This window comes from Salmo salar, chromosome ssa23 (assembly GCF_905237065.1).
Source record: "Salmo salar chromosome ssa23, Ssal_v3.1, whole genome shotgun sequence".
NCBI lineage: Eukaryota > Metazoa > Chordata > Actinopteri > Salmoniformes > Salmonidae > Salmo > Salmo salar.
The window spans coordinates 8,116,589-8,127,106 of NC_059464.1; the positions used below are offsets into that span (position 1 = coordinate 8,116,589).

The window sequence follows — 10,518 nt, forward strand, 5'->3', positions numbered from 1 at the left end:
ATCAGCTGTCCGGGTGGCTGGTCTCAGACGATCCCACTAGTGAAGAAGCTGGATGTGGAGGTCCTGGGCTGGTGTGGTTACACGTGGTCTGCGGTTGTAAGGCCAGTTGGACGTACTGCCATATTCTCTAAAATGACGTTGGATGCGGCTTATGGTAGAGAAATTAACATTAAATTCTCTGGCAACTTCTCTGGTGGATATTCCTACAGTCAGCATGCCAATTTCACAGTCCCTCAACTTGAGACATCCGTGGCATTGTGTTGTGTGACAAAACTGCACATTTTAGAGTGGCCTTTTATTGTCCCCAGCACAAGGTGCACCTGTGTAATTATCATGCTAATTAAACAGCTTCTTGATATGCCTCACCTGGGGAAATGGTCACTAACAGGGATGTAAACAAATTTGTGCACAAACTTTGAGAGAAATAAGCTTTCTGTGCATATGGAACATTTTGGGGATCTTTTATTTTTATTTCACTTTACATGTTGCGTTTATATTTTTGTTCACCCTACAAATGACTCATGGTAGCCAGATGGCCAATTGTGCCAGGTTTGCCTATGAGAAAAGCTAGCAGATAGTTTAAGCACAAGTTTGTGAGTATGGGCCCCCTATGGCCTATAAGGTGGACTGCACCTGAGGGTTTAGCTCTGTCTCTCTTTCTCTTTCTCGTCTGGTTTCTCTCGTGTCGCTATATTGTGCTGTTTTCTCTTTCTCGCTTCCTCTCCCATCACTGTTTCATGGCTGTCGTCTCTCACACTCTCTGTCATGAATGCACAAACCTACTTGGTACCACCACCCAAACAGCATGTCCTGCATAGCATTGCACAGCACAGACAGAGAGAGACTTCAGGTCAGAGAACAGTCCCTTGTCAATGAGGGATTACAGCCACAGTCACTGCCGCTGCTGTGTGTGTGTGTGTGTGTGTGTGTGTGTGTGTGTGTGTGTGTGTGTGTGTGTGTGTGTGTGTGTGTGTGTGTGTGTGTGTGTGTAGAGGGTGGTAAGGGAAAGCCGTACTGGGCGATGCCAACCCCTTACGATCCACAGCCTGCCCATTGTCCATTGGCCTGGCCGGCCGTCGGTACAACAACTATGGCCGCCTCAGTGACCCCTATTGTCTCTGAGCGACAGGCAGCTCACATGCACTGCCTGATAAGGAGTTGTGAGGGCCAGACACACACACACACACACACACACACACACACACACACACACACACACAGATGCTTTGTTCAATTAAACCATATTGTACCATTCAACCAGGCGACAATGGCATTCTCCTCAGATTCTTTGTAGAGTTGCAAGGCCTTTGACTACCCAACCCAGCTGTAAACCTGTGACATAAAAAGGTGACAAAATGTGACATTTATCAGGAAATCACTTCCCACAGTACAGTAGTCTGTTTACATTCATCTATGATATGATTCTTCCTTCCAGCAGCTTTTTCACCAACTGCTTTTGTAGTGGATGATGCTGTTACATTAGACCCATTATGAATCTTCATTTTTGTTCTGTGTCCGGGACCAGTGTCTGTGTCACTGTCATTCTGTTTATTTCACATTATAGAGTAGTGCTCTGCTGGGGTTCCATCTCATAAAAGTAATTATCCAAGAATGGCCCATGCTTGAATCATTCAAATAGAACGTGTTGTGTCGACACAGCTCTCTATCCCATAATGCAATTCATGGACCTGCAAAATTGAATTGATACTTAGTTGCTCAAAGGCGGCCACTTTGCTCAAAAGCCTTTTTCACATGTGATGTCCATTGGTCCCTCCCAGACAGCAAGGTGGATGTGGCCCACGTTCACACCAAATGGGGCCCAGCAATTACAAGCCCACATACCTCAAGCCAGAGCTGACCAATAAGCTCCAACCCTCCCCAGTGCCCACATATGGATAAGATCTGGGCCATATGAGTGTTGCGGTCATCTGCTGTTTTGGGCTACCTGTCCCATGCCATGTCTCTGGTGGTCAGGTCAGATGAGGTTAGCCAAGCTAGAGGTGGTCTCCCTCCTACCCTGGTCCATGTGTCGTCCAGAGATAGTGAACACCCCCATGGCCCTATCCCTGAACCTCTGTCCCGGCCACGTCCTCTCCAACAGGAACAGCACCCCCGTGTACACTCCCACCCCCACCACCGCTGACCCCCCTCCAGCTAACAACACCACCCCAGAGATGAACATGTCATTAAGGGCTACGCCAGGCTTGGGCATGTGGTGTCCTAGTGCCAGCTTCAGCAGCACGGCCCCACAGACCACCAGACACAGCCCCGTGATGAGAACCACTAACAGATCCGACAGCCCTCCGCTCTTCAGCATATCGATCCGCCTCCGGCTGCGGACGCAGTTCATGTCCTGCACGGCGGAGCTCAGAAGCTGCTTGAGGAGGACGGCCAGGGCTAAGAGACACAGAGCCATGCCCGCTCCCATGCGCCAGTCACTAGAGAAGCTGGTTGTGGTGGAGAGGAGGAGTATGCCCCCCAGGCCGCAGCCCAGGATGAGTAGGACGGCGACGGCGTAGCACAGCAGAGACTTGGCCGGGTCGCGGAACCACCACAGCTCTACCTGCTCGTCCAGTATGCTGCGCTGGATCTGGACCGGGTCAGGACCAGCCGGCTGGTCGCCCCGCATCGGGGGGAAGTCCTCCAGCTCTGGCATCCTGATTCTCCCAGCCTGACGTCCACGCTCACCACAGCAGAACACTAGCAGGACACAACCTGGACCACTGGTACGCTCAGTGCTGGGTCATAGTTCCTTCTCTCTGAAAGTCTCAGTCCTCAGTGAATCACAGCAGCCCTTAGTGGATCGATCACTGGGCCTCTCTCCGGATCACAGTTCCTTCTCACTGGATTACAGGTATTATTTGTGGATCACAGGGTCCCTCGTGTAATCCACTGCAGCCTGAGAGGACAGCCCGTCACTGAACCCTCAGAGCTACGGGACCAGGATGGATCCTGATAGATACCTGGGGAGAGGAGAGACAGGGAAGATAAGAGCCACCTGCTGACATGCACGCACACACGCACATACACACTGCGGCATATGCCATCTTTACAGCAGCTGTAAACAGTAGAGCTCCTGCCATATAAACAGAGGTAGCCTGCAGAGAGAGGTGTTTGGACTGACTGAAACCATACTGCTGAAATGGCAACCTGAAACCCCCTCATTCTCCCTCTGCAAATTTGTACAGAGGCAATCAGGTGAGACCACTATCGGAGGCTAATCGAATAAACAACACACACACACACACACACACTTTCTATTTCGCATCTCTCTCTCTCATACCATGGCCTGTCATCTTTACGGTTCACTCCTCCTGTGCATGCAGGCCAGCACCCTGTACCTATGTGTAGTAACCCAGCTCTCGTCCTCCGTGTTGTGAGCAACCTCTTGTTTATTCCCCCGGGGGGTGAAGTTTCTAAGATAGCGGCGCAAACGACAAAGGGGCTCAAGTATTAATCCCTTTATCAATAAGCTGTCCCTGTAGTCCCAGCGACTCTCAAGGTTACGCCGCAGACAACTCGTCTTTAAAAGCCTGTCAGCGTGTTTACTATCAAAGTCAGCAGCGCGAGCCGAGGCGCGAGCCGAGCACAGAGCGGCAGGCCTGCTTACACAAACACTACCTGTCTGTCGAAGCTGAACGGCAGCGGGGTGCGATGAGTCCTCATCACCAACACACAGGGACTAGCACACTGAGACAAGGCGTTCACATGAGGTGTGAAGTGAAGGGATACTTAATTACACAGAGTGCATTGTGTTTATTGGACTCCCAATGTTCGAAGTGGTTTCAGTTCATAACTGTGAGGTGGATGTGTGTACACAGTGTGCGTGTGTGTGTGTGTGTGCGCGCACTGTGTGAGAACGTGGTGTGCAGTGTGTGGGAGAGAGGTGTACAGTGTGTGAGAGTGTTGTTGAGTCACTAATTAAATCCCAGCAGGTTTGGATCTGATGCCACTGACAGAACAGGAATAGAAGGCAGTAATTGAGGTAGCATATGAGCTGGACAAAAACAATACTCGCACACCTACACCTCACACACCTACACATCTCTCTCTCTCTCGCATGCAGTCACTCACACACACCTATACACATTCAACCTCCCTCCCTCTCCCTCTCCCTCCCTCTCGCTAAGCCTTTCTGCCTTCTCTCTTATCACAGCTGACCTCTCCATCATATCACCCAGATTACACTGACCTCAATATAAATACCGTTATCGTCTGCTCCTCTGTTTTCTCTCCCTGTGCTCTACTGTAGTCTCTCTTCCGTATTTTCTAGCAGACAGGTGCAGACGATGGCTTCTCCCAAACGTCTGCACCTTAACAACGTTGATGGTGGTTTTGTGCAGAGCAGCATATTTCAGTGATGCAAATGTTCTCTGTGATAATGATGATGAAATCCCTGAGATAACCGTAAGCCTTGGAAATCAGTTAGTTCATGCCTTTTTGGTTCCCGAGTTTTCAGCCTGAAGGTCAGTCTGTCGGTCGGCTCGACAGAGAAGCTGTGCTTTTCTCCAATTACCTGCTATGCTTTAGGGACACCGTATTCCCTCCTCTGTTATTTGGCCCTGCTGAATTCATCCCACCAAGCCATTAGTGTCTAATTTTGTGTTGAAGTGCTGTTCTGTTTTTTACATTTTTTTATAGGAGTCGGCCATTATATGGTCATCAGTCTGTAGATCAAGTATTAATGGGTTCAATATAATAATAATTTCCAGTAAAGAATAAACAAAATTGTGGTTGTTTGACTTCTGTCTGGAGGAGATGAGAGCCAAGGGAGCCAGAGAGTTGCAGAGGTTTTGCTTTGATCTGCAGTTAAACGGCAGAAACTGCTTCTACCTCTTTCCTCTTTGCAGTGTCGTTTGACCTATGACCTGTGACTCCGATCCCTTCAATCAGCAAGGGTTTAAAGAGGCCTATAGAGCTCCCAGCAGCACTGAGCCTGAGCTTGGCTGTAGAGTCCGTTTAATAATTCATCCAGGCCTGAGAGGCCAGGCCAGCCAGGAGGGAAAGAGGAGAAGTACCAGACAGGATGAAGTTTCACTGGCTTTCAGCAAACTAATGTCATACTCCTGCACTGGTCCTGGTCCATCAGCACATTCTCATACAGTCTAAACAGGCATGGAATGGAACGCCTAAAGAAAAAGTCTGATGGTGGTGAAATCTCAAAGGCACAAATTATCCGGCGACAAACAAAACAGGGACCTCACCGAGGTCCTGCTGTGTGAATGTGTTTATCTGAGGCCCTTGGGGAGGATGTGGGGCTAGGAGTTGCCGTGGCGACGGAGCTCCCTCCTCTTCCTGTTCCTGTCAATGGGTGGTCTCTCTGTGGCGGTGTGGTCCCCCGCGGGCGAGGAGAGGGGTCAGGGTTGGCACCATCTGTCCTTGCGGTGGGAATCAGTGCCAAGTGCCATGGGGGCTGGGAGGCTGTGAGGCTGGTGCTGCTTGGGGCTGGCGGCAGGCAGGCGTCTGGGGATGAGGCTGGGATGTTCTGGGTAGAGGTGGCGTGGTGGGTGGAGAGAGGGGAAAAGAGACAAGGAGGGATTGAGGGAGAGAGTGAGGGAGAGATGAGAGAGGGAGGGGAGAGGTTAGTAAGTACACAGAGAGAAGGAGAGGGAAGGAGAGCGGGAGGGGCGAGGTTAGTAAGTACACAAAGAGAAGGAGAGGGAAGGAGAGAGAGAGAGAGAGAGATGGAGTGAGAGAAAGAGACAGAGAGGTTGTGAATGGTTCTTTATTCAGGCCGTGTCTCTGTTCCTGTCACTTTCCAGTCAGGGGCCTGGGGACCCTCTCTGTGGCTAGGCACAGTGAGAGGACAATGGGCTGACTCACTGCCTGTGTCTCGGTCTCCTTGTCACTGTGTCCTCCTTAGACATCAGACCATCAGACCCAGGATGCCTTCAGTCAGCAATGAGAGAGGAAGGGAGATATAGAGAGATGTAGCGAGGTTTGGGAGGGCAGGTTCGGTTCAGTTAGGTTTAGTCACACCATCCCATATTTGCTTTAATGCTATTTTAATTGGAGACGGTCAAGAGACTCATACAAACATATAACATGAGGAAAACACTGGTATTTCCCAGCCTGCTGGTCTCAGACACATGGCTCTAGCTCTTCTGAAAACTGGATGGAGAAACAACAACAGAACACAAGCACACGGTAACCATACGCCCCATCATAATCCTACCCGATTCTGAAAAGTGTTCTGAACAGCATTTCTATCCTAGGATGCAGACTGTTTCCTCTCTCTTTCTGCGTTGCTTTGTCCTAGCGGCCTCCCTGATAAACTCCCTGCGTTGAGTCCATGGCCCCAGTATGCCTGTACTGAGCACAGCTGCAATATTAAACCACTAATCAAATCACCAATTAACATGCACTCGCGTCTTGTCTCCCTTGCCTTGCTCCACTCTGCTGACAGGAAACTGGTTTACTTATTTGTTTTTTTTGTTCACCTTTTCCTTTTTTTCTATCTCAGTGTCGCTTTGTGGGTTTAGAGGCAGCTTTCGGCATATTTAGATCTCCCTGCTCTGGGAAACAGGAGACTAACCTACAACCTCATCCTCACAGGCTGCAACCTACCTAACACAGCACAGGGTAGACCACAATCTGTGTCATACACACACAGTACCAGTCAAAAGTTTGGACACACCTGCTCATTCAAGGGTTTTTCTTCATTTTTACTATTTTCTACATTGTAGAATAATAGTGACGACGTCAAAACTATTAAATAACACATATTGAATCATGTAGTAACAAAAAAAAAGTGTTAAACAAATCAAAATATATTTGAGATTTTTCAAAGTACAACGGATTGGCTCAAATGCATTAAGAAGGAAAGAAATTCCACATATTAACTTTTAACAAGGCACACCTGTTCATTGAAATGCATTCCAGGTGATTGCCTCATGAACCTGGAGATTGCCAAGAGTGTGCAAATCTGTCATCAAGGCAAAGGGTGGCTACTTTAAAGAATCTCATAAAATATAACACTTTTCTGGTTACTACATGATTCCATGTGTGTTATTTCATAGTGTTGATGTCTTCCCTATAATTCTACAATGTAGAAAATAGTAAAAAATAAAGAAAAACCCTGGAATGAGTAGGTGTGTCCAAACGTTTAACTGGTACTGTACATCTGTGACACACACACATACAGTTGAAGTCGGATGTTTACATACACTTAGGTTGGAGTCATTAAAACTTGTTTCTCAACCACTCCACAAATTTCCTGTTAACAAACTATAGTTTTGGCAAGTCGGTTAGGACATCTACTTTGTGCATGACACAAGTAATTTTTCTAACAATTGTTTACAGACAGATTATTTCACTTATAATTCACTGTATCACAATTCCAGTGGGTCAGAAGTTTACATACACTAAGTTGACTGTGCCTTTAAACAGCTTGGAAAATTCCAGAAAAGTATGTCATGGCTTTACAAGCTTCTGATAGGCTAATTGACATCATTTGAGTCAATTGGAGGTGTACCTGTGGATGTATTCCAAGGCCTACCTTCAAACTCAGTGCCTCTTTGCTTGACATCATGGGAAAATCAAAAGAAAAAAGCCAAAACCTCAGAAATAAAATTGTAGACCTCCAAAAGTCTGGTTCATCCTTAGGAGCAATTTCCAAACGCCTGAAGGTACCACGTTCATCTGTACAAACAATAGTTTGCAAGTATAAACACCATGGGACCACGCAGCCGTCATACTGCTCAGGAAGGAGACGCGTTCTGTCTCCTAGCGATGAACGTACACTAGTGCGAAAAGTGCAAATCAATCCCAGAACAACAGCAAAGGACCTTGTGAAGATGCTGGAGGAAATGGGTACAAAAGTATCTATATCCACAGTAAAACGAGTCCTATATCGACATAACCTGAAAGGCAGCTCAGCAAGGAAGAAACCACTGCTCCAAACCCGCCCATAAAAAAGCCAGACTACGGTTTGCAACTGCACATGGGGACAAAGATCATACTTTTTGGAGAAATGTCCTCTGGTCTGATGAAACAAATACAGAACTGTTTGGCCATAATGACCATTGTTATGTTCTTCGGCTTGTAAGCCGAAGAACACCATCCCAACCGTGAAGCACGGGGGTGGCAGCATCATGTTGTTTGGGTGCTTTGCTGCAGGAGGGACTGGTGCACTTCACAAAATAGATGGCATCATGAGGTAGGAAAATTATGTGGATATATTGAAGCAACATCTCAAGACATCAGTCAGGAAGTTAAAGCTTGGTCGCAAATGGGTCTTCCAAATGGACAATGACCCCAAGCATACTTCCAAAGTTGTGGAAAAATGGCTTAAGGACAACAAAGTCAAGGTATTGGAGTGGCCATAACAAAGCCCTGACCTCAATCCCATAGAAGATTTGTGGGCAGAACTGAAAAAGCGTGTGCGTACAAGGAGGCCTACAAACCTGACGCAGTTACACCAGCTCTGTCAGGAGGAATGGGACAAAATTCCCCCAACTTATTGTGGGAAGCTTATGGAAGGCTACCCGAATCGTTTGACCTAAGTTAAACAATTTAAAGGCAAATACTAATTGAGTGTATGTAAACTTCTGACCCACTGGGAATGTGATGAAAGAAATAAAAGCTGAAATAAATCATTCTCTGTAATGATTATTCTGACATTTCACATTCTTAAAATAAAGTGGTGATCCTAACTGACCTAAGACAGGGAATTTTTTACTAGGATTAAATGTCAGGAATTGGGAAAAACTGAGTTTAAATGTATTTGGCTAAGGTGTATGTAAACTTCCGACTTCAACTGTACATGGACGCGCACGCTCCTTAAACATCACACATTCAATTACTATTCTCTCTCTCCTTCTCTCGGTTTCTCCCTGCCATACACAAGCATGCATTGACCTTTGCTTTTGTATGGTAGCCTATATAAAAGTGGAGTCATGGTCCATGACACAGTTACATCATAACAGTGTTCAGAGTTTGGACAACACTAACACTGTGGTCCAAAGATTAGGGTGTGATGTGATATTGACAGAAAAAAGTTACAGGATAGGCTACTTCCTGGTTCACTTAAATCAAAACACACTAGACAATTCAGTCCTGTTCCACCCATTCGGTCGGTCAACAAAAGGTTCATATTTATTCAGCTAATCCAGTATGGCATAAATGTGACTGAAAACAGACAAGACTAAATTATTTGCATCATATGTTGACTGAAGAATGGACAGGATAATGTTTTTTTTTTAACTCATGACTGTAAAAAAATGTATCGTAAGGTCACTGGTCTGCTCACACTATTTGTTAATGTACTAATAATTAAAACGTATGTCAAACAGCTCATAACCACGATGAAAGTTTTAGAAATACCTTTGAGGGGGTGGACCAAGCAAGTGACCAATTTCCCACTTAAAAAAAATGTGAAGAATACCTCAATTATGAGCAACAATGTATTTTCATGGGAGATAACTTTCAGGGAAAAAAGGCTTGGAGTCTTTCAGAAAATACATCGGGTTATTTGAATTCAATGTGTTGCAACTGCAGTGAGCTACATCTCCAATGTAGCCTACTCTGTGATGATTGTCTCATGAGAATGGTGACATGGTAGACATTTCAATTAACATACAGTAACACATTTCCTAAGGCTGTCATAAAGCTATATGACACTGTCATATGATGAACTCCTTTCACCTCTATTAATTAACTGGATATTTAAAATGGGAAATAGGCTAGTCTATGCAGTGGTCTGACTACCTACTTCAATTAAGTAGCCCAGAAAGGAACTAAAAAGAGGTGGATCGATTAATATTATAACAGAAAGTTACAGTGTGCTTTTGGTAATTTGACTTGATTTGATCAAAACGACTGTGCGATTCATTCACTGTCTGTCTGGCATTTATATTCAGTACGTTATTTACCTGTCCGTGCTGCTCACACGTTCCCTGTCGCTCTTAATCCCCGTTTCTCAGTGGCGTGAAACGGAACCGCTCCACACACAGATCTGCGCTCGGGCGCCGGGAGGTATTTCCAATTCCCAACCATATGCCGCGGCTAATCTGGTGCGTGCAGAAACAGTTTGAAACAGTCTCGTCTCGATAATCAACGCACAACTCTGACTAGACTACCTTTCTGCGGTGTGGAGCCACTGAGGGTGATGGAAGTGTGTGCCTCTCGCTCCCGGAACAGTGCTCAGGTCGAGCGGACTATCCCTATTGCAGGTCTGGTCACAAGACGCCGCAGCGACGCGGGTTGGGAGGCGAGAGCGGATCGGGCTACACTTTCAGACACACTCCACGTATGCAGTTATCCTACTTGGGCTACAGTGCAGCGCGCGACCTTTCGCCGACGTCCCACGGGGAAAGCCCGCGCTCTAGCCTGGAATTATAAACACATCTCATGTTGGGGGGTGTGTACGGTTGAGATAGCACGGAGCAAACAGACAAAATAGGATTTTCCCAATACTTTTTCAGGGCCAGAGAATGACAGGCATATCGTTTTTGCCATATCCCATTATTATGGTTGTAATAAGAAGGAACACCCTTTCACCGAGCAGACCCGTTAAAT

At 46.6% G+C, this 10,518-nt stretch overlaps 1 protein-coding gene across 2 annotated transcripts; it reads right to left on the reverse strand.

Annotated features, from left to right (window-relative positions):
* Window positions 1-240: 240 nt before the first annotated feature.
* Window positions 241-10,444, reverse strand: LOC106584021 (transmembrane protein 125). Of its 2 annotated transcripts, XM_014168784.2 has the most exons (3): window positions 9,873-10,444; window positions 4,193-5,485; window positions 241-2,963 (listed from the first exon to the last, which is right to left on the reverse strand). In XM_014168784.2, the coding sequence occupies exon 3, from the start codon at window positions 2,654-2,656 to the stop codon at window positions 1,976-1,978; it is 681 nt and encodes a 226-aa protein (XP_014024259.1). In that variant the 5' UTR covers window positions 2,657-2,963; window positions 4,193-5,485; window positions 9,873-10,444; the 3' UTR covers window positions 241-1,975. The 2 variants fall into 2 exon arrangements, with proteins under 2 accessions (XP_014024259.1, XP_014024260.1); XM_014168785.2 differs by lacking the exon at window positions 4,193-5,485.
* Window positions 10,445-10,518: the final 74 nt, after the last annotated feature.